This window comes from Thermobia domestica, chromosome 10 (assembly GCF_964235325.1).
Source record: "Thermobia domestica chromosome 10, izTheDome1.hap1.1, whole genome shotgun sequence".
In the NCBI taxonomy this organism is placed as follows: Eukaryota; Metazoa; Arthropoda; class Insecta; order Zygentoma; family Lepismatidae; genus Thermobia; species Thermobia domestica.
The window spans coordinates 267,681,495-267,707,411 of NC_137463.1; the positions used below are offsets into that span (position 1 = coordinate 267,681,495).

General features: G+C 36.2%; 1 protein-coding gene across 3 annotated transcripts in view; it reads right to left on the reverse strand.

The window, feature by feature from the left end:
- LOC145663203 (acyl-CoA Delta-9 desaturase-like) overlaps positions 1-25,917 on the reverse strand; it is an 87,375-nt gene that overhangs the window by 33,650 nt on the left and 27,808 nt on the right. The window contains exons 1-2 of one of the 3 annotated variants that reach the window (XM_081729555.1): positions 15,443-15,542; positions 1,592-1,795 (exon numbers count right to left, since the gene is read on the reverse strand). In XM_081729555.1, the coding sequence (XP_081585681.1) occupies positions 1,592-1,784 (193 nt within the window). In that variant the 5' untranslated portion in view covers positions 1,785-1,795; positions 15,443-15,542. Of the gene's footprint in view, positions 1-1,591; positions 1,796-15,346; positions 15,543-25,917 lie in introns of those variants that run through there. The other 2 variants (XM_081729554.1, XM_081729553.1) reach the window with 2 other exon arrangements.

The following is a 25,917-nucleotide window of genomic DNA, read 5'->3' on the forward strand; positions in this document are numbered from 1 at the left end:
GAGTGTTGCTTGATTTCCGCACACCTTGTTTTTAATTAACCCATTTAAGACACCCGTGTCGAAAACGACCCACTTACCTATTTTGTTATCACTAAAGCTTATATATTTGCCCCCTGGATCTTTTTCGACCCAATATCATAATTAGCCAATGGAAAATCAGCAAAAACAAATGACACTAAAATCACCAAGAACAGGTCGAAAACTATTTATTTTCCAAAACTAAATCTAAGTACAAAACAAAAAAAGAGATAATGACATATATGGATTTGCAGTGAAAGCCTGATAATAGATAAATTGTACCTAATCTAAGATTGTAATAAGACAAGGTGAAAATTCATTGGAAACCAACCCACCACTTTTGAGTTAAATAACTTAACTACAATGCATACACCATTCGTTAGAGCTTGTTATTATACAGCACGTTCAAAAAGTCTCTACGCACAGTTGAAAATGGTTGCATTTAGCTTGAACACACATGTGTCCTCCTAGAGATGCTTGCTAATACTTGAAGTAAAGTCTGGTGATCGATAGTTTGTATGCAGTGCTGCTATTCAGCTAGAATCGGTTGTTAAAATATTTTGAGTTCGCAGAATTGTTTGTTATACCCAAACAAAAAAACACACACAAAAATCCTCACACTCACGAATGAGATATCAACAATGATGCTCAGATATCAAGAATGAGAACTGGGATCATATGAGTGAAATGGTTAGGGTTATTTACATTTGAAAAAAACATTCTTAACAATTGTCAACCCATTGCTGGATGAAGGTCTTTCCAATACTTTTTGACAACAATCTTTAATGGTTAACTAGGTCTTTCCAAGATATTCGCGGTGCTACATAACTTCGTCACATCACCTTGTATTAGAATACTGTGTAGGTCGCTACTATTTTATAGTTACTTGTGGTATCCAATAAAAAAAATGCTTTTGTTTACTTTGTAAGATTTGTTTACTAAAAGAATTACATCTATCTATCTGTCTATCTTTCAGTTTTAGATCTTGAAAAGTTTTAGGTCGACTTTTGTACACCTTGCGTTTGGTTCCCCCGCATAAGAAATAGATTTGTCATCCGTGGGAAACAAACAAACAAACAAATTTAAAAAACCTGCGTTGTTACGTTGTTAATATTGTAACACATTGCTGCACGGTTCGATACTCGACAGAACGCTGACTGGCTTTTACCGCTGACCACAGCAATACTCTCGTTCAATCTGTACCGGATATTTGTATAACGTACATATAGACAAGATGAAAAGTATGTTTCAACATTTTTCTCAGCTATATTCACTGACACTTAGGGAAAACTTTTCAGCGTACTGTATTTATATTGACATGGGTAACTATAGAAATGTTACTATTTGCAAGTTCCACACTAATATTATAACACTCGTACCTAGTGAGGATTTCATGGGGGGTCTCCGGGGGCCTCAAATCATGCTCATTTTAATTTACCAGTATTTTCGCATTTCTACTTTCATCCTCCCCTTAATTCAATCCCTCAGTGAAATAATCACTGTTTGTACCTATATAAAACAAACCTTAGACTGTTGATCCTTATAGGAAGTATAGTCATGGCAATGTACTTACCCCAGAGGATTGTAAGAAGTTTGGTGGAAGTGAGAGAGACGTAAAGGCCCCAAATTGCTAGGACATGGATGAGGCAGAGACCGAATACGTTGACCCATTTGATTGGTTGATTTGCTGGCGTCAATTTCTCTGGTTCTTCCTCTTCTTCTGGTTTTAGAATAGGGTCTGCGTAGATCTTCTCATTCGGAGCCATGCTGTTGGATTCTATAACGAGAGAAAGCGTCTTGTCTATTACTTTTATATAGGCGAAAAGTCAGGATTTTTTGTGACAGACATACTGACACTGGATATTAACAAGACATACAGGGACCGTTCTGAAACTTGGCAGTGGGGATCCTAATATTGAAAACAAGGCATTGCTCAGTTACCTGCGAGCAGTGGTTGAGGTGTTATCGCTCATGTTGTGTACAGCGAAACAACTTCGCATCAAGAACTTCTAGTTGGTGGATTTGGTGACAATGGAGCGCACTTTGGAACAGCAATACGTTGTAAAATCTTGTGTTAAGGTTAAAAAGAAAAACTTTTACGACGCATAAAATGTGGAATAGAAAAATAAAGACAAGTTTTTTTGAAAATTTGAATTAGAACTGGCAAATCTACACAAAATTTGGAATCTACCAGCAAAAACGGAACGTTTCTAGCACTTGTGGTTTTCGAAATCTCATTGATCTCATTCTCGAAAGGATTGGCTACAAACATATAAACTTTTCTTGACCATTAACATATCAACCAGCACTTTAATATATAAATAATCATAAACATTAGGATTTAAAATGTTATCATCGTAATAGCGAATAATAATTGTTAATCCACTTCTGGATGAGGGTCTCTCCAACTGTTCTCCATAACCTTTTGCAATTTTGTTTTCATCTTACTCCGCTGTGCTTCTTGATTTGGTCTCGTCTCATCACCTTGTAAGAAGACATTTCCTATGTCGTTTTTGTCTTTTCCTATCCAGTCAAGAATGTTCATCGATTATAGTTTCCTCTTGTAATATTTCCGGTCCACGTCACTTCAGAGCCTTTATTTTCATGATAATATCCGTTACTCCTGTCATCTTGCTGATCCATGTAATTATTTTCATCTCTTTGCGGGTGGTTCCTTACAGACATTTCTCCGTGCTTCGTTGTGTAGTCTGCAGACGGTGAATGACTGATTTTGTTAATGTTCACGTCTCCGATCCATGTATGAAGAGAGGCAGAGTACATCCATCGAAAATTTTACGCTTTAGACATGTTGCTTTTCAATACCAAGATGTTGCAGCTCAATGCATTCTAGCCTAACCTAATAGGTTACGTCGGTTAATTCATTTTTATGTTGTCATTCGTGTATAGGCCATCTTCTATCCCAGATAGAAGTAGGTCTTCATTTCTTAGAATTCCATATTTTCAACTTCAATTCTTCGATCATATTTTCAACTTCCTTGTGAACATTATCTTAAGACTTTTACATATTCATTTGCAACCTGATTTCCTTGCTCAAATCCTCGCTGAACAGACGGAATAGGGTAACTCGAAAAATTGTGATTTGGTTTGAGTTATGAACACCATCATCTAAATATGAAAATGCTGGGTTTATATGTTTGACTCCAAAGAAAAGTTTATATGTTTGTCTCTAAACCTTTCGATAATGAGATCTCGAAAATCACAAGTGCTAGAAACGTACCGTTTTGGCTGGTCTATTCCAAATTTTGTGTACATTATCGAGTTTTAATTGAATATTTTTTTCTTAAAAAAAAAAAAAAACATGTCCCTTATTTCTTTATTACATTTTTGGGGTACACTGGAAGTGTTGAAATTTTAAAAAAATACATCATATCCTACGACACATGTGTTCCAACAACACATATTTGTATATAGGTTTTGTATATCTCAGGCGTTTATTTCATGACCAAATGATATGAAAAACGAAGGATAACCATTTCTCCAGTCTAAGATGAATCTTTATTGTTTGGAGTGTTTTGCCCAATGAACACCATATATCACTGCCATAATTAATTATGTGTGTAATGTATTTGCTTATTATATACTGCATGTAAGAAGAAAGAAAACACTGATCATACATGAATTAAAAACTCTAATCGGAAGTAGGCTCAAATGTTGCAAGTGGTGCGAGATACTGAAACAATAATCGAAAAGATTTCTCCCTTATGGTACCCCTTGTCGATTTTTGTCAAGACGTCTTTCACTTGTGCCTGTAAAGGGACATGTAGAGATGTTGTGAGGAATGACAAGGAGATTGATACTCACATGTGAATGATGTGCTGTGTAGAGAGCACAAGCTCAGCTAGTCTATATACTAAAATGCTAGAAAGGTTCATATGTTTGTGGCCAATTCATTTGAACAATGAGATCTCGAAAACCACAAATGCTAGAGACGTGCTGCTTTCGCTGGTCGATTCCAAATTTTGTGTAGATTTGCCAGTTCTCATTCAAAGGTTCAATGACCTTGTTTTTATTTGTTTCTATTCCACGTTTTAGGTGTCGTTTCGACCCTTTTTGTTTAATATTTATTTAATATAATAATGGTTAAGGTTGACACCTTTGTGAAAGGCAATCAGTAGAACAGCTATGTATATGTTGGTGAATACTTCAGGCGCTTTGCTTTAATCTGAATAACAAAACCTATTGCAAGCTGGTAACTTCGAAGGCTTGTGGACCCACAATGATGCGTACTCGGATATGAAATTATAAGAAGAAAATATTTGCATTTGGTATCACCTATCCAAGTTTGCTATAAACTCATCCTTACATTCTATATATTAAAATAGTACATTTATATGATTGTCTATAGCAATTCAGTCCCTTTGAGAGTCTTCCTGTCCTTTACTTGTGTTCGTAAAGGGACTTGCACATATATAGTGAGAAGTGGAAAGGAGATTCACTCTCATATTTGAACTGTGCGTGTGTAAGTAGTGCAGGTTCAGCTAGTCCTTATTTAATCTGCTCTATCATTCAGGAAACATTCATGGCTGAATTTCTTACATTAACGGAGATATGAACTTTCTGGAAATGGGTAGCACGCTATATCGTTCAACGTGAAAATTTAAACCACTCTTCTGAAAAATTATAAAAATCAAGATAGGAAACTTAGCCCCTTCATCAGTGAATATCAGTAACGAGTGTCGACACTATCAAAGTAACATGTGCTTCTAGCTCCCGAGTGTTACTTCCTTAGTTAGAAAATACCTTAGTAACAGGAAAACATCTTCTCCACAAGTTGATATTCACTATTATACTCAGTTGCTTAAAATTATAATGAGCAGTTATTGCTCAATATAACTTCAAAAGTCATTTCTAAATAAAACATCTACATCAATCTTATAAACACTAAATAAATAAATTACAGCTTATAGTCCACTAAGAAGCGTAAGCTGTATTTTAAGTATATTCCATTTCATTTAAGGGAATTAGAAACAAAAATAACAGCACATTCTGTAGGCATGCTTCCAATAACAATACAGAAGGATATAGTACTTAGTTTTTATTTGAGGATCAAAAACAGGTTCGGAGCATTTTAAACAACACTCTCTTTGTTCCAGTGAAAAATAACTTTAATTTAACGGTATACAGTAACACTATGCTTATATTTGTTTATTTTGCGAAGGATTTTTATTAAAATTTGTTAGCTATTTATTGTTCCCTTTCCTCCCACTCTTTGTCACTTACATACAAAAGACATATAACGGAAGTTGCTAATTGTAGAAATTCGTAACTATTATAGATATAGAAGGCTAAGGATTATCAAGTATCTAAAACCACTTGTCAATTATGTGAGAAACAGGATGGAAATAGGTGCAACTGTGCTTTTCCATGTTAAGAAACAGAACCTTCCTGCATATGGTCAATGTTATTGGGTATAGTTGCAGGAATTAAGCAACTAGAAACGGTAACCAGTTGAGAATACTGAAAAGCATTGTCAGAAAGAACTTAAAAGAATTGGAGCTTTCGAAATTTAAATGAAACTGTACATTGAATTTATTTGATTAAATTGAATACATAATATAATATAGATAATAATATTAATATGAATTATAATTGTAATAAAATAATTGGAAATTTATAATACAAATTGTAGGCAATTAATTAAATGAAAAAATATGAAATCGGAACTTTTTTGGGGGGCCAATTTGTTAGAAAAGGTAAGAGTGACGCGAAAAACTCCATAACTTCTTTCAGATAGTTTTTGATGCTCCATCGAATAGAGGATTCAAAATTGAAAAATTTGCAAATAACAGACACACACACACACACACAGAGAGAGAGAGAGAGACAGAGACAAAGACAGAAAATTCAGTAATAAACTTTCTTTTCAGTTTTTTTTTTATATGAATTCTTAAGAGATACATCAATATTGTTTTGAAGTTAAATAGTGACGCTTATGAAATGAGACGAGAAATAGGATTATCGCGTCTCGTCTCGTATATTTTTTTTTAAAAATCTCGTCTCGATTCTCGAAAAATTCATTTTTGTCTCTCCTTGACTCTCGAAAAGTTTTACCTAGTGCCGTGTCGAAAAAATATCCCGCCTCGTTTTGAATTTACGTACAAAATGTATCAAATGCTTGTTTTCCTAATTTCACCTATAAGTTATCACAGTCCTTTATGTCACAAGAAATCCATGAAGTTAGTGATATAACAACATTTAAAAATCTCTTTATTTTTGGCGACGTACCTCAGTGGTAGTGCACTTACCTCTGGTGCGTTGAGTCTCTCATTCGATTCTTAGCCAGGGAGGTTTGTGGTGGACAAAACATCCTGTCCGTGAGTTTTCTTGAGGTACTCCCGTTTCCTCATAGATTCTCATTCCACCAATTCTTTCTCGCTTGCCTTAATCATCCGTCACCCTTCACTTAAAGGGAATAATCATAGAACGTTGGATTAAAAGATTTAAATTTTATTATTTTCGGGTATTGTGTAAAGATTTACCTGTCTTTAAACGTCGATAAATGTCCTTCATTGTGTTCGTAGAATCTCTTTATCAGTTTATAGCTATACTATGAATCATGTGATACTAAAACACTGTTGGAGACTTAAAACTTGGGTGAACTAGTTTTGCCGCATGGGACTAATTAAATTTCTCTTCTAGTCTCAATTATCATCTCCAAAACGAGACGAGAATTGTCTTGTTTTCAGCCTCGTCTCGCGTTTTTAGTCATAGACAGAAACATGATACTGTATGCATTTTCTAAAGTTTTTTTTAGACATTTTTCTGTGATGAAGAAATATATCATTTGTAAATATAGTTAAGTGACAGTAAATTAAATAAAACAGAATAAGAGCTAAAATAGCACAAAAAGGAAAAAAAATGAAGATAAGTAATACAGGACTGGGGAAAATTAAGTTCACGGCAAACACGCAGAAGCACATATGAGTATTTGCAATTGTGCGTATAGGTGTGTATGTGTGTGTTCGTGAGTCTAGAGGAAAACAGTGTGAAGGGTTCGTGAACATTGGAGCTACTATATACAAAGGTAACCATAGAAGTTCTGTCGGTTTTTGTGGAGATCTGTGTTTAAGTGGCCCTCACACCGTGAGTTGAATGCAAATGGAGATAAGACTAAAGTCAGTTGTTGGTCTGGCTATATCCAACATACTATCGAGATGTGGCGGTTCAGTTACACCGTGAACTTGCGTAAGGACAAAGTGAATATTGGACCTCCACAGAGCATCATAAGGGCGTGTATGCTGTACAAGTTCAAACTGGAGTCAAACGCCGCTGCAGCGGGTTGGAAGATATACCAGGCCTTTGGTGAGGTTGTCGTGAATACGCGGACAGTGCAACGGTGGTTTAACAAGTTTAAGGACGATGACGAAACACTGGAAGACGCACCACGTGCCGGAAGACTAACACGTATACAAAATGAAGATCTTCAGGCAGAAATTGAGACGAACAGTCGTCAGACATGCAAGGAACTGGGACTATGATTCAGTGTGAAGTGAATGGAGAAACCATTCGGCAGCACCTTCAGCTTGCCAACGCGACCAGACACCTGTGTTTCTTTGCTGTCTCGTCTGAGGAAGGAGCCATTTCTGGACAGGGTGTTGACATGTGATTAGAAGTGGGTCCTGTGCGAAGCACCACAGAGCAGTCATCATTGGTTAGCATCCCATGAACCGGTTTCAATACAGCCGAAACCAACACTACACCTAAAGAAGATCCTCCTTTGTGATTGATGGACTGATTGTGGTACCGTTCATCGGGAACTGCTACCAGCTGCTCAGAACATCAATGCAAGTGTGTACTGTCATTAGTTAAGCCGTATTCAAGAAAAACTCAAAATTCTGGAGTCAGGATTTCTGAATCGCAAAGCGGTCCTCCAGTTACAAAACAACGCTAAGCCCCACGTGGCTAGGATGACCCGCGATACCATTCTACACCTTGAATGGGAAACAGTATTACATCCGCCATACTCCCCGGACATTGCACCGTCCATCTATCATCTGCTCCATTCCTTGGACAATCACCTTAAACGATGCCAGTTCAAATCCCTAGTAGAAGTGAAAAATGCAATTGATACCTTCTCCACTTACGGCCCACCAAGTTCCACCGCGACGGAATCCATGGCCTTCCAGAACGTTGGCAGAAGGTTGTCGATACTGATAAGAATTATTTATGATTTCCAGTTACGTCTTAGGTGACATATCGATGTTCGAAGGTGATGGGTAAAAAAAGCGACATAACTTTCTTGGTTGCCTTTAGAGTAATCATGAAAAAAAAATCGGTTTGGAGAATACAACGGATTTACACGATTCATTTTCCCAGCGTTTTGGCTCCCTTCTACAGTATAGACCATATTAACATATCACCTTTGTGTTACAATGATAACATGTATTTACTTCTTTTATTTTATGATAACATGTATTTACTTCTTTTATGTTCGACAAAATTGCTATTTTATCTGTCAATAGCTCCAAATTAGAAGAAAGAGAAAAGATATAAAATGTCATGAATAATATTGATTTGTTAATGTTTTATTTTGCTCTAAAGCAAATTAGTTCATATTTTGAAATTTAGTGCTTTTCAGTGAACGAAAATAGTGTGTAATATGTAGTTTAAATTAAGAAAAAAATAGTAATCTTCCTTTAGTCAGTAACTTTTTACTATTTGTAAAGCGCTCTCTGATATCGGTCATTTTCGATCATTTTTATATTTCTGTCCCCTCCTCCTCTCCATGTTGCGTAGCTGAATTTAGATTTAAACGGGAAGCCGTGGTGGCTCAGTGGTAGAGCGTTCTTCTCTGGTGCATGGGGATGAAACAGGGTTCGATCCCAGCTCCCTCGAAGTGAACGTTCTGGTGGACAAGCACCGTGTGCGTGGGTTTTCTCGGGGTTCTCCCGTTTCCTTCAATTTTCTTCATTCCATCATTTCATTCATTTCTCATCATCACCTTCTCCTTTAGCCTAGCCGGCATAGACGTGGGACGTAAAACTCAAAGATTTCATTTCATTATTTAGATTTAGACGGCATCGGAACTGTCACTGTTCATCTCAGGGATCCCGAAAACTATGGATTCGGCAGTACTATCGATCATTTTCGATGATTTTTATATATCTCCAACCTTCCCTCCCCCATGTTGTGGGGCATGGCATCTGTTCATCTCAGCGACGTCGAAAACCATGGATTCAATACTGATATTGGTCATTTTCGATCATTTATGTTTACTCTCCCTCTCCCAAGTTGCGGTGCTGAATTTGGATTTAAACGGGATCGGATGTGTCACTGTTCATCTCAATGACTCCGAAAGCTATGGATTTCACAATAATGTCGATCATTTTAAATGTCTCTCCTCCACCCCTAAGTTACAAAATCAAAATGAATAGATAAAAACACTCCCAGGCTCAAAACGTATCAATGTTGAAAATTTAATCGAGATCGATCCGGTGATTCAAGAGATTAAGAGTCACACACATAGTTACTTTCAATTTTATAATATAGATATACTAGGATAAATCTTTATAATAATTCGAACTGTGGTGGTTACAGTATGGTCATCTGAATTACTTCTTAATGAAGGGGAATCTAACAAATTCAGTTTACGATGAATTAAATTTTGGAATTTCACTTTATGAAGTTTTGTCACGTGTAATATCCTTACACGTTGCAATATCTTGTCACGTGCAACGTAAGAGAATCCCTAACATAGCATCTTTGACATTGATGGTAAACAGTAATCTTAGTTGAGATGAGTGAAGTCAGCATATGAAGACTTCTATTGACGATGTAGCTGTTTTTCCTGGCTGAAGTCCAAGTCTTTGATGCTGAGTGAATTGCTCCGCATACAACTAGATCTTGCACTGATCGTCGGCCTAGGGATTTAGTTTATTATTATTATTATTATTATTATTATTATTATTATTATTATTATTATTATTATTATTATTATTATTATTATTATTATTACTATTATTATTATTATTATTATTATTACAGTGAAACCTCTACTAACGGACACCTCCCGTAACGGACACATTTTGTAATCCCCAAACACTGTAATAGGATAAAACATATTGGCAAACCTCTCTAAAGCGGACACTTTCTAGTACGGACACGGACAGTCTTTTCTGTCCTTTATAGGTATTGCTTACCTCCGTATTACGGACACTTTCTCTATAAATAAGTTGAAAAGTATTGTAAAAATACATTTTTAGTAATCCATACATGTGTCACCAAGAAAGCATTGTGACATTTTGTCTTCTCAACTGTCTACTCAGCAAACCAGACGAAGAGTCTCTGTTTAACAACACTCGCATGTCCTTTGATTGCATTCCACTCCCACCCAAGCTGTTTTAGACACAAAAGTGATTGACAGTTGCCAGCCGTTTGGAATAACACGTTATTCTACTTTCCTGCTGGAATCTCTAACCAAGCAGAAGACAAGTTCGGTAGTTTTTGCCCGCGGGTACGCATATTGTCACAAAAAGACACTACTGGACTGTAATTAATCCACAAATTGAAGCGACATCCTGAAAACCTAAATGTAAAGTGCACAGAATTATAACATCTTATTTCCATCTTGTGCCTTGAACATAAGAGTATTGGACAGCAGAGGACAACACAATACATTAACATTTTGGTAATGTTCGTGAATACATGATTCATCCAAAAATATTGTTACTAATTGCATATTACCTTCTTTACTAATTTACGTAAGAAAATATCAAAACCTCTCGAAGGCGGACACCTCTCTAAAGCGGACAATTATTGATTCCCCACGGCTGTCCGCTTTAGAGAGGTTTCACTGTATTATTATTATTATTATTATTATTATTATTATTATTATTATTATTATTATTATTATTATTATTATTATTATTATTATTATTATCTTATATATAAAAGAGAACGCACAAATCCTTTGTTCCCTCATCACGCTAATACGGCTGAACCAATTTCTTTCATTTTTGGGGGGTTATTAGGATTTGGACCCTAGATGGTTTTTATCATATCACTTTAATTTTTAATTACCAGTGTCTTGAGATAATTGACCATTCAAGTGTCCATAACGTACAAATCCTTTGTTAGTTCATCATAGGTAAAAATAAACGTATTTATATGCAACCCGCATGACCGTGTCACTCGGCGGGTTAACATAAATGACAGGCGATATAATGTTAACATTTACTGCAATCTACTATGGTTTTTATCATATCACTTGAAAGCGAAAAAGTAAAAATTATCTAAGTAACAAAGTTTATTGCGTTCCGGGGTGACCGCAGCGAAGCGGGGCGGGTTAACATAAATGACAGGCGATATAATGTTAACATTTACTGCAATCTTCTATGGTTTTTATCATATCACTTGAAAGCGAAAAAGTAAAAATTATCTAAGTAACAAAGTTTATTGCGTTCCGGGGTGACCGCAGCGAAGCGGGGTGAACGCTGCTAGTAACATATAAAATCACTTGTTTGGAAATTGTTAGTACTTGAATCGACATAAGTTTTCTCATTACACTTGGATTGAAATGCCTATCGTATTGGTGGAAGGGAAGGGTGTACATATGCTTTTGAAAAAGAATAACTGCTACACCGCACTGAAATGAAGTTTTAGAAATGGCCACCACTTGGCTCAAGTCGGATTTTTATTGCTCTATTTAGTGGCGGATCCAGGTTATGATCAAAGGATGGGCTAAACCATAGTTTGCTGCTTTATCCACAGTAAAGCGGGATTGAAGCCCATTTTATCTTGGGTATACCTAAGCGTCAAGGGGGGCTATAGCCCGTATAACCCCCCATTGGGTCCGCGCATGGTTAGATTCAAATACACATCATAAGGGAAGAAAAGGGATTCAAAATATACGTGTCGTCAAACGTTTTTCATAAACCTATGAGTATTTCCCATGCAACTTCAGCTAATATCTTATACAGTAGACTATCGATTATCCGAGTCCCGGTTAACTGAACATCTGGATTAACTGAGTCAGTTTTTTTTTTAAATACAGATTAGAGTTGTTGTAAAAGATGGCGCTCATACTGGTTCTTGCCGAACTGCTAAGTCATAAATCTTCGGTGTCAGCTATCTGCCATTGTGTATCGCAATAATATCGCAGCAACAAAGAGAGACCAAAAGATATCACAGAAAAGTCACTGACTTTTTTTAAAAAAAAAAGTTTTGTACGATACTGTATGTATGTAAAACTATTGCTTTTTATAACTTCTATTATACTGTAATAAATCATTTCTTTATGAAAAATATTTAATAATTTACACTACGTGTACTACCTACAGACTGCGTAAGGAAGGAGTCAGTGTACCTGATAACAGTTGATCTCTGTATTATCCAAGTTTTGTATATCCGAGGTAGGCTTGGTCCCAATTACCTCGGATAATCGGGAGTATACTGTACATAAAGCTCATTCTATATTTGTCCCTTATAGATAAGCATGCTTTTAGGTAACTGTAGGGAAGGGATCGTAGGCTATCTAGAAGTTTCTTATCATGCGTATCTTAAGAGAGGAAGGGGTTCAAAATTTATGCCAAAAATAGAATATTTCAGGAACCTCTTAATGTAGTGAGATGAAACTCGGTATAAAAACTTCTTATTAAAACTGAGTTCAGAAGTGTTCAAGTATCTTCAAAAATTACACTATTTAAGGGAGGCATTAAAAATTTTCCGTCATTTCATTTCACATTTAAATTAATGTTGTTTGTCTCAATATTAGAGGTCAACGACTGAAATCAGTGGCGTATTTAGGGAAGCTATCAGGCTCAAGCCTCCCTCGAAATAAATTTGTTAGTTTTTCGCATTCCATGTACAACAATAATCCATCTTACCATTTCTAAGAATTTCATTTTCTTATGCTTTTTGTTCAAAAATAATACTGTATTCGTCAAATTTCATTCCATGTAAGAACTGCGTTCTTTTTTCTCTCTCTCTCTTTCGTCCAATCTACTCTTCTGTTCCTTTTTCTTAATTGTTACTTTCTTTCGTTTCTCGTATCATACTTGCAAGCGTTGCTACTCGTGACTCAAATCGGCCGTCGTTAGTAACACCAAAACTAAGAGGAGCTGATGAGAGAAACTGGTATTCCACACTAACTTGCACTAATGTCAACAGAATGGGACTTCAGTTATTATAGCAAAAGAATGTTTAAATCGTTTAACTGTGAATAAAAGAAAATCAAGAGGAGGGGAATAAGTAGCCCGGGAAATTAGATAGGCCAAGAGGATGCTTCCTCTTTCTTCTATGAATAGAATAAACGGTTAGATTCACTGCTAAATTTTTGTGTGTATCACATCACATAAGATTCACAAGTCTGCATTTCTTGCCATTAAAACTTCAAATTATGCATAAATTAAAATATTTTTAATTCTCAAACTCAAGTTGGCAATTGCCCCCGTGTTTCCCGTGTTCTGCATAGCCCTCGAAACAAAATCCTAAATACGTCACTGAATGAAATGTTTCCCATTTAGTTTGGAAGATAGTTAGAGGATCACTCGAACCACGTTTTTATCATTATCTTTCATTAAATTTCATATTTTCTAGGCAGGGATGTTTTTTGTTTGCTTTTTTAAAAAATTTATGCCAATCTCACACCCTCAACCGTTTACAATCATTTTTTTAAAAAATATTACCACTTGCGTCAACCTAGATTTTATCATTACAGTTTCACTGAAATGGATATTTTAAGGACAATAATGATATTTGAATTGTTCAGAAAGAATTGTTTCAATTAAATTTTTGAAAAAATGAAATGAAATTTTTGAGTTTAACGTCCCACAGTTATGCCGGTTAGACTAAAGGAGATGGTGATGATGAGAGATGAATGAAATGGTGGAATGAAGAAAGTGGGAGGAAACGGGAGAACCCAGAGAAAACCCACGTACACGGTGTTTGTCCACCACAAAGTTCACTTGGCGGGAGCAGGGTTTGAACCCGGGACCCCAAACACCAGAGGTGAACGCTCTATCACTGAGCCACCGCGGCCCTCTAAATTTTTGAACATAGCACTTGGGTCCATCTGGATTTTTATCATTTCATTTCGAGTCAAATACGTATCCCACAGGAGAAAAGGCCGTTATACATTACAAATATTTTCCACAAACATATTCTTCCCGTGCGGAGAACGGGTACGAATATTAAACATTATGCACATGCATGAAAACCCGTGTTTTATATGTACCTGTCCAAAATCTTCAATAAGAAAAAAGACATGTTGATATCTATGCATGTTACTGTGGAACACCAGTTTCGATTATCAACTCCTCTTAGTTTTGGTGTTACTGAAGACGGCCGACTTGAATCATAACTGACAACGGTCGAAAGTATGATAGGAGAAACGAAAGACAGTAACAACTAAGGAAAAGAAACAAAAGAGTAGAATGGACGAAAGAAAGATGAAAAGAACGGTTCTTACATGAAATGAAATTTGACAAATACATTATTTCTGAACCAAAAGCATAAGAAAATGGAAAGTCAATGAAATTCTTAGAAATGATAGGTCTAGGAAGGATTGGAATGTTGTACATGGAATGCGAAAAACTAACATTTACTTTGGGGGACTTGAGCCCGATAGCACCCTAAATACACCGCTGTATATATAGTACACCACTTTATATATATATATATATATATATATATATATATATATATATATATATATATATATATATATATATATATATATATACAGTAGAAACTCGATTAACCGTCACTCTCTGTTATCCGTCACTGCTCCGGACAGTACTGTACTTTAAATGTGCCGTAATTGACGCCGTGCGCCGCACGGAATAAAGTGTAAGCGAAATGGACTGAAATAGTCATGCGTCACTATGCTACTTTCCACATAAAAACTTGGTACAGTACTAAAACCCTTATGGAGAAAAGCATGGACTTGAAACACTCAAGATGCCAGAAATTAAATTCCAAACTGTTATGAATTATTTTCAAGATGAACCTATATTAGTGTAATATGGAAGGAATACGGTTTACTCTGGTCCTGTTCAATCATTATAAGTATTATTTACTTGTATAAGGTTATTTATTTCTTCCAGAACCTTTTAAATCTACTTACTGTAGAGGTTTATAACGATATTTCTGTTATCCGTCTATTCTCTTAACCGTCATGGTCCCGGTCCCGAGGGTGACGGTTAATCGAGTTTCTACTGTATATATATACATATATAATACAAGATGTTGGCATTCTCCTGAAAATTTAGTAGCTCTATGTTACAGAAGCAACGAAGAATATCGAGAATCCCTTCCTGTGTATCTCGTATTCTTCAACATGCAACTAATTAAAGATGAAGATACGAACCTTACTTTAAGTGTTCCTTCCCAATCAGATACTTATGCGAAACTAAAAAAGATTTTCAATTCACACTTTCCAATGCAAGGTCAATACACGACATACCTGAAGCTTCCTAGCTAACGCATGCATTTATCACAAAAATCACTCATGCCTTATCTATACATGCCTATCATCGCACGAACAGCTTATTGTGAAAGGCAGTTATAGTATTTGAAAACAAAACGGGAGAATTATATATTTGGAAACTTCAAGAATCTTTTATTTTTCAACCAATAGCCAGATCTCATTAGATTAAGGAAGTCAGCAGTTCAGGGTCTGGATTGTCCTTGATCGATGGCCGTTGGGGACAAAATTACAATATCAAAAATTATTGAATGCAGGACATTTGATACAATATATAAAATTTTGAAAACTGCTTATCTTATATGAGTTCACTGTCGCAAATCTCGGGGGTATGAGGGGGACTTGTCCCCTCCAATCTTGGACCTAGGGCGGACTGTTCTCCCAATAATCCGATTTGAATTTTTTGGGGGGGAGAAATGTGATGATTTTTGTGCAAGTGCCACAAAGGAAAGTGAGATTAAATTGATATATCCCCAGAATAAGCCTCAAATCTGCCTGTCTCTCAATGTCGAAGACAACTATGCTCCCTGATCCTCCACAAGATTGTTTTTCAACTTCATAAATACTGTATGTTGAGCATCGCTTAACAAAAAAAAAAAAAAAAAAAAAAAGATATGGTCTTACTTGTCCCCCCCCCCCCTTAATATTGAAGACAGATTAGCGCCGCTGACTGAGTTGACGAAGTTGAAACTGTAGTAGTTGAGGCAAGGACACATGCACGGGGTTGGCCCTGAAGGTCCGGATCCCCCCCCCCAGAAAAAATCCCGACAATTCTATAAATTTCGTCTAATTGTAGGGGTGATTTTTAAATATGAATATAATTTATCCTCATATTGAATTTATCTTCCCCAAAAGCTTTAGATCTCCTCCTGAAATAAACCCTGCTTACGCTAATGGTTACAGAAACAGAATGTGACTTGTCCTACTTTTTCTGCAGCTGTCACTTTCGACACAACTCCGTTTATGTTCTTGTAACAAATATTTCTAAAATTCTTCACAAGACATGTGTTTGAACTTAAATTTTTAGCAAAATCATCCCCTTAATATGTTATTTCTTTCGTTTGACCACACGGTTAGAGAAAATACTTTTTCAATTGCTGCATCACTGGTTCCAATTTCAAAATAAAATTGAAAAAATTTACATTCACTGCATGTTTCAGCTATTTTTAGTTCTGAAAAATTAATACCACTGCTGCTCCTTAAGAGTTAAGTTTTCATCTACACCAGAAATTCGTACCAGACTAGACCATAGTATGAATTACTTCATAAATGTGTATTTGTATGCTCAATTACTCACATGACGGAAACTGTTTAAGAGTTTCTATCATTTCTTGTGATTTTTTAAAAGACAAATATAAATCTGACAATTCAAAAATAATTTAAATGTCTGTCAGACTGGGTAGAAAATAATGAATAACAGGGCATGTCCGGTAGAAATCGTAAGGATGGCAACCCTGGCTGGGGATAACTCCGATAGCATCAGCGACATGTCAAGTGCAATCAGCGTCATGAGGGTAACTGAGGAGCTAGTAGTTAAAAAAATAGCAGACTGTTGTCAACGAAACCAGCAGCGATGCCGATGAGACTAATGATGTGCTGACTAATTTCCACTAATTTCACAGTCTAGCGCAGTCTAGCTGTAAGCTACGTCATTTGGTATTGTCTTAGGCTGCATTCCGCACATAAGGGCCAGGTTCACAATCTACACATTGATAAACAAATGAGAAACTGCTACAATCTGTTTGAAAGACATCTGTCGGGGTGACAATGGACGGTGGTTGTCACACTGAATGAAATGTACAATTATCTCACGCGTAATGCTAACATCGAAAATGAAATCTGTAAGTTTTACGTCCCACGATTATTCCGGTTAGGCTAAAGGAGACGGTGATGATGAGAGACGAGTGAAATGGTGGAATGATGAAAGTGAGAGGAAACGGGAAAACCCACAAGCACGGTGTTTGTCCACCACAAAGTCCACAAGGCGCGAGCTGGGATTGAACCCAAGACCCCAAGCACCGGAGGTGAACGCTCTACCACTGAGCCACCGCGCCCCCCAATGCTAACATCGAGCAACTAGATAAATTGATACCTCTGATACAGGACAGAACGTATTAAGTTATTTTTCTGCTAATCCAGAGAACATTTCTCACAGAAAATCGTGACTGTTATCGGATAAGGCCACGAGGGGAAGTTGGAGGTACGTAATGTGGTATACGACGTGAAGGTGAATGCTGTTTACTTCCACACATCCATCATGACCGCATTCTATTGGAAAGGGATCCCTCGTGTGCACGGAGCCAACAACAATAGATGCAAGGTAACATCTGCTGACACTATCTGATTGTATGAGATAAAATTATAAACGAGAGTCTGTGTTATTTCTTCCATGGCATTCCTGTAGAAAGTAATGACGCCACATTTCTATGCATTTGAACTATTTAAAAGCTATCTAGAACGTTGCCCTCTCTGACCGATGGAAACCCTGCAGGGTGAAATGAGATCGAATTCATAGGTGTGTACTCCAACATAATTTGTTGCAGTGAAAATTGCAATGTCGGGTGATAATTCGTGTTTTGCAGTGGTGTATGGTGCCATGTCTTTTTATGGGGTAAGCGCACTATGAAAATTAGCCAAGGTTAACTCAATCAATTTTCTATAGTGTTACATGGGGGAGCAGTGCAGAAGGCGTTCATTCGTCGCCAAGTGGCTAACGCATGATTTGTGCGCGACAGAGAGAAAAATCCCATTTTTTGTGTGTATTTTTTTTATTACAATTTCTCGAATGAAGGGAATTGTCGTCGCGGTTGGCAATACATATATCGGATTTTTCATACTTCATAGTGAACAACAGAATTCTCTGTGGGAGGAAACTTCCTAAAGAGTTCTCATAAGCTTGAAATCAGTGTTAACTGTTACATTTTGTTGCCGGAAAATGCATGCTACTGCAGATGCAATGCAACTTTTGATTCTTTAGAAATAGCCAAGGATCTTATAAAATAGAGGATCTGCCCTTACAACAAAATCTTGAAGCCATACGTCACAGTTTCACCACCCCTACTCTGCCCACTCCGCCCAATAGGATAGCAATGTTTTGAGCCAACAATCGTGGTGGAAACGAAAGTAGCCAATCAGACGATGGTAGAAACGAGAGTAGCCAATCAGACGTTCCGATGCTCAGTTGCTTTTTGGCTTCACCGATTTAATAGGATGAAGATACATATGGGCAGATCCTCTATTTATAACATCCTTGGAAATAACCTCCAAAAAACGTAAATTACGTTCTGGTATTTAAATACTACTACCACTAACTAACTAACTCTATGGCCTATGGAACCCGGAGGTTCAATGCCGCGTTCACAAAAGCTCTCCACTGACTTCTATCCTTAGCTAATTGGATCCAGTTCTTACTTTGTATAAATACTACTACTACTACTACTATTACAAATAATAATAATAATAATACTGATAAACAACCAACTTAGAGAATATTCCGTACAAATTTGCTGAAGAATAAAATTTTTCTAATATTAATGCTCATTAAAAGATGATCTCACAAAAACCACAAAGGATAATAATTAAAACTGACAACAGGATGTAGCTACATTTTCTCATCAACACTTTCAGTTCTCTTTTTTAATTAGGGAAAAGGATTTGATAAACGCAGAAGATGAAATCTTACGGATAGTTCACTCGTAAATTGAAGAAGGTGAGAAATATAGAACTGAGTGAGTTAATTTACTTTTCACCCACACATATATATGTATACAATATATTTTTTTAAAAAATAGTATAAGGTGGGAAATTGAAGAGCGTGGAAATTTCTGCCTCTCGACATGGCATCATTGGCTAAAATTCTATTAGGAAAGAGAAGAGAAGTTGCTTGCGTCGGGTATAAACCGATATAAACTCATGTAGCTTCGCTGCTGAGAAGGAACGTTTAACTCCAATTGTCCAATCAATTGAGATACAGGTAATTATTCTGGTGTAAGAACAACGCGCATTGCCTTTTAGTACCAGTGGCGGGTCTAGAAGGTAAAAAGTGGGGGTGGGGCAGGCAGAACTCAGACTATGATAGGTATACCATAAGTTTACATAAACTTTAAAAAATATATAAATAATAGCTTAAATTATATTTCTCACTGAAAAAACTGGGAGACCAAGGAACTCCCGGCCCCAGGCTAGATCCGCCCCTGTTTAGTACACGCTTTTCGTTGAAAAAGACAGTGGTTTTAAAATGAAGAAATGCTTTATAATGAAACCAATCCGTAAACAATATACATTTTCACATTTATTTTCTTTTAAAGCGTAATTTGTGAAAGAATATTAAAATTTCTCACTTTTTTCTATTTTGAGTTTGTTTTGACGAGATACAAAGAAAGAAAATGGCTCCGGGCTGGGCGTCCATGTGGGGGGGGGGGATAAAAGCGAGCGACTGTCCGCGATTATTTACTTTAAAAAAATTGAGCAAAGTCTATCAGAATCTGAGTGAAATATAGGCCAACTCCATTTGTAAGTAAAACGTAGTTTAGTTTAGACTGTTTCTAAAAAAGTTTATAAAAAAACAACAGAAAAGACGCTAAAACTACTCACAACACTGTATGTCCTTACTTTTCGTTTTTAATTTGTACTTAATGTATCATTTTACAGTATATTATATGAGAGACAGAGAGAGAGGGGAATATCCTGTATTTTGCCTGTAAAATGCGCACCTTTTCGTCAATACTTTAAAGGAAAAAACCTGGATGCGTATTATACACTAGTAATTACACATCACATTTACTGCATTTACATGAAAATAAGGGCTTTTTTTTCTGTAATGCAGGGCTAAAAGTCTTGATGGCCGCTTATACTCGCATAACAGTTTTAGTAAAAATTTTATCATACACATATAGATAGATTCTTTTTAATCATTGTTTATAATACATTCTAAACAGTAACATTGATTTGGTAACTTTGATAAAGTAGAGTTGTATTCTCGATTGTTTAATTTTTCAGTTCACATCGCACCACTGCATCAAACAGTTGAATAATAATAGCATTTTTCAGAATAGACAAACGTACTACTGGCAACTATATCTGGAAAGATACTTTAAACAAGTAACTAATAATGATGGATTGTTAGTTTTGTGAATTTACTGTAGTGATCTTGTACGGTGTGCTTATACGCGTATCCACGTAATGAACGGATTTTCAAAACAGATAAAATTTTTAGGTAACCAGTTATATTTGAAGGATTCTTACATTTGCATAAAACCTTACATAAATGTTTTAATTCTCATATCAAGTTTTTGTCTGTTAAAATATTGTCATTTCTAAAAGCAATTACGTCAATTACGGCAATAATTCCAATTGGATTTGTTAATATTACTATTGCAATGAAACCAAATTATGTGAGTTAAGTACATTGTATAAAGAAACGAATATGACGTATTAAGCACTCTGATTATTAAATCATACAGTAATAACATTTAAAGCGAAAAATGTTGAAAAGTGTCACATATAGCAATTGATAGAACTTATTGACAATCTGCCCTCATGAAGCCCATTATTAAAACACAAACAATCTGCCCTCATGAAGCTCATTATTAAAACACAATCTGCCCTCATGAAGCTCATTATTATAACACAAACAATCTGCCCTCATGAAGCTCATTATTATAACACAAAAAATCTGCCCTCATGAAGCCCATTATTATAACGCAAACAATCTGCCCTCATGAAGCCCATTATTAAAACACAAACAATCTGCCCTCATGAAGCCCATTATTAAAACACAAACAATCTGCCCTCTTGAAGCTCTTATTAAAACAAACAATTTGCCCTCATGAAGCTCATTATTATAACAAACAATCTGCCCTCATGAAGCTCATTATTATAACAAACAATCTGCCCTCATGAAGCTCATTATTATAACACAAACAATCTGCCCTCATGAAGCTCATTATTATAACAAACAATCTGCTCTCATGAAGCTCATCATTATAACAGAAGTAATCTGCTCTCATGAAGTTCACCATTATGACTAGACATCGAATTTTTATGCAAATGCATATTTTGTTTGCTTATACGTATCTCTGTTAAGCTTCGTAGTGGTTACAACAATAATACAGCTCCGATTTGAAGTTTTATAGTGCATATAATTGGATATTTCGAAGGTCAAACCACACATTAATGCTTAACGTAGAGCATATTTTGTAAGTTTTCACTTCAAATATACGCTTATAGCATGCAATAAATATAATTTTAAATAGAATTTTCAATGCATTTAAATGTGTATGCAACATAATAACTTTTTGCATGGGAGGATGGAAAAATGCCTAGTTTATGAACGACCAATAACTTTAAGAATCGATCAGCAGAGTAAATATGTTTTCAATTGTCAAGACTTTAATGGAAATCTGATAGTGATAAAGAATCATTTTAAGATCTTGTCGACATCAACTCCGAAACAAGAGACACGAGGATGCTTCTCTGTTAAATGCTTTAGTTGATTAAGTCAGCACGTGTTCTAGTCAGTTCCTGGTAAATGCAGGCGCTCTATGGAAAAGAAATTGATGGATGCTATTACTAGGAATTTTGATTATAAAACAATTGAAGGAGTGGGAAAATACCTTCAAGGGTTATATTCCAACTGCCAGAAACTACAGATACTAAATTTGCTCCTCTCTATAAATGTTGTACGGTAACATCTGTTGATTCTGATAGACCATTTTCTAGCCACAAACTTCACAAAGGGATACCAGAAAATATAGAGAAATATCTCGTGAAATACTGTAAGGCTAATTACGGGAAGGAGTAAGTCCTTAAAAACGAACACTTATTTTTTTATACAGTGGAAACATGTACAAAAGTAAGGCTCGTCAAGGAAAATGCATTCTAAAATACAATTGTGATGAAAAACTAAGAATTGCGTTCTCATATCACTGTATTCATTTTAATCTCATAATCTGTTTTTTTTTTAATTGAGGTATACAAACTGCAAATATCATTTTTTTTAAATCTTCAGAGAAATCTCTTAAACATAAAGTACAGTATCGATTTTATATTTCACCTACAAAACTTTAGTCATAACTTTACTGCATGTTTTAAAAATGTTCATTGTATTTCTAGTTCATATTAATTGCATATTTTAACACATTTAACTGCATAGTTATAGATATATATATATAATTTTAATTGCATAAAAATCTAATGTCTGATTCTGTTACTAGCAATCTGTCCTCATGAACCTCATCATGTATCATTACACTCACAAGTAGTCTGTTCTCATCTCTCATTAAGCACGTCATTATGACACTAGTAAGACAATAGTAATTAGTATGTTTAATGAGATATAACCTAAATATATTATTAAATCTTAAATGTTAAGTTCTGTTCAACTACGAAATTGTCCAAAAACAAAACCTGTATCCGTAGATAAATCCCAGCGAAATGAACAAAATGTCACCCATGAGGGTAATTTCTTATGAGTAATTTCCGAGAAATAATAAGAAAAGAAACTTTTAGGGTGCTAAAGAGCATGTCATTCGTTGACAAAATAGTTGAAAGCTGTTCAAAGAAATTGTCATATATTCATGTAGTGTATATATAGCCTATTGTTATTTGTGTTTTCCAAACGGTGAGACACATACTCTTTACGCACACAATACCTGTAACATTGCTTGAACCATACCGCCGCCGAGAGACAGGTGGTTCAAGGCACGGCTTATGGAATGACCTCCAGAGTAGGGATGGCCAGAACCGGTTCCTGGTGGAACCGGTTTTAGGGTCTGAAAGGATCCGGTTCTAGAAGATCCGGTTCCGGAACCGGTTTTTCGGATCCAGGTCTGGAACCGGTTTTTCGGATCTAGGTCTGGAACCGGTCCCTAAGATCCGGTTCTGGAACCGGTTTCTAAGATCCAGTTCTGGAACCGGGTTTTCAGATCCAGATCTGGAACCGGTTCTAGAAGATTCAGTTCTGGAACCGGGTTTTCGGATCCAGATCCGGAACCGGTTCCAGAAAAGATTTTGGAAACCGGATCTCCGAGAACTGGTTCCTAGCGGAAACGGTTCCGCCGGAACCGGAACTTTGTGGCCATCCCTACTCCAGAGCACTCCCAATGAGCCAGAGTGGATCAAGGTTGGCAAACTGGACCCAAGTTGTGTATATCATAGGGTGACCAGATCTGCTTTTGGCCAGGCAGTCCAGCTTTTAGAGGTCCTGTCCCTTGTCCGTCGAGCCGGACACACATTTGTCCTGTTTTTCAGTTGTTTCATTGTAAATATTTAACTTTCCATTCTTCTGATGACTCGATGGCTCCCGTCTCAGACATGTCAGAGTTTGCAAATTATTATCAGTACGTTACATTAGGTACAATTTCGAAAATTTAAAGAAGATCCATCCTTATTATTCTTTCCATACAAAGTAGTAATGCTTACTGCGAACGGGTATTTTCATTAATGAATGCTGCTTGGATAAAAGAACGCAACCGACTTAATATCTCCATTGTTAAGTCCGAACTTCAAGTTTGTTTCAACTTTGAATGAAAAAGTGAGAATGGAACGTACAGTTGACACATTTAAAGAATTCTTGCAAAACAAGCGTCTATTGAAAGCCGCTCGAGGAGCAGAGAAATATCTATAAGGTAAGAATTTTAACATGTAAATGTAGCTTTCCCAACTTGCTTGAGCCAAAAATGCCTAAACGCAATTAATAAATTGAATTGTCATGCATGGGGAAAAGGTTTACAAACTCATAAAGTCCGTCTTTCTAAGTCAATGTGTCCGACTTTTTAATCATTGCCTTCTGATCACCCTAGTATATCATAATTTCTTTGATATTCTGATTGATGTAAGTTTTAGATTTATAAACTTAGAGCAGTGGTGGCCAAACCTATGAAACTCCTGAGCTACCGTGCCGTTTCTAAATCCTACTGTGAGCAGTTGCGCGGGAAAAACAAGCAATTGTTGTCGTCAGCGCCCCCTGTCGTTAGCGTCAGCTCAGTGGAGGAATCGAGGTTAGCCAACCGGAGCGTTAACACGATCTATCGAAAAATGTCCCCGAGATCGACGATTTGGCGATTACTAAGCAATTTACGTTATGTTAAAAATATTTTGAGGAAGTACTAGACCGAATTTCATAATCCTATCTTTATTAACTTTTCAGTTATAACTAATTACAATTTTTATTATTCAGATAGGAATAGTTGTCTTGGACGGCATGGTAGTGGCATGGCAGCTCTGGACGAGTACAGCCTTAAGGTTATTTATAACGTCCAAATAGTTTGAGTCTAACACGGTAGATGGCGCCATCGTCACTAATGTTAACATATACAATACTTATTAAATATGCCATTATGGTAATAGAGCTGCCGACAACTCAGATCTCTTCCTACTGAGAGAGGCACCGGATTGTGCAGATAACAGGCGGAAAAGCTTCTTCAAATAACAAAGAAAAGGCAAGACATAATAGTTCAGAAACCTAAGTGCTCATTATACAGGGTAAAATACAGTGTTAATATCCCTTTGAGATCAACCATATGGACGCCTATGCTCACAGTGATAATGAGAAATTTTTCAATCTTTGCGAATGACCTTGTGAAAAATTTTCGCGGGGAGAAGAGAAAGAAAAGCCGAAACGCAATTTTCTGCTGTTCTGCAGTCTACTGATATGTTGTGCTGAATGAGTGAAGGTCAAAGTCGTGTGAAAATGTTGGTTGCGTCGTTTTCTTAGTCGTCACTTTGCTATCGCACCTTCAGTTCCACATATTTGAATCTGTGGGATGGAAATTATGGAGTCATATACTTCCTTAACTTGTACGTGAGAACATGTACATTTAAAGATATCATATATTGATTGAATAAACGATGAGAGTTTCATGCTTGTGTGACAATGCATTTATTAATCACACTTGATTTTATATCTACGTACAGAGTTTTTCAATTAAATTCCTTGTGTATTGAAGCGAGCTTTAATGAAGCTTCAATCATTCGACTAGATTGGCATTTGTTTCGGTCTGTCGGTTCCACAGGAACTCTCGTGAAACCTTATCCGGTTCTGATGGTAGGACGTTCCTTCCTTCAACATGCAGAAATAACTCCACTGTTTAGGGTTGCGATCTATCAAGAATAACAGGGTAAAATGGACAAAACGCAACCCATGTTACAAGTTTAGACTTCTACATGCAAGACAACTTTATAATACAAACTAAGTAAAAAAAAATGTATATTTTTTACGAAATTGGAAATACCCCCACAGTTTTGGGTTAACACCTACCAAGATTGAAAGTGTGAATTCAACCCCTCCCTCGATTATGAAAATATGTTCTATGGTAATTTTCGTTTTAAAATGTTTAATCTTGATGTAATCTCGTACATTTTCTTTAAGATTTTTCAGTCATCCTCTCTCCATGGAGTTAAAATCAAAAAAAGAATAAAGTAATGGACTTACTCGCCTACTTCATCTTTCCCCG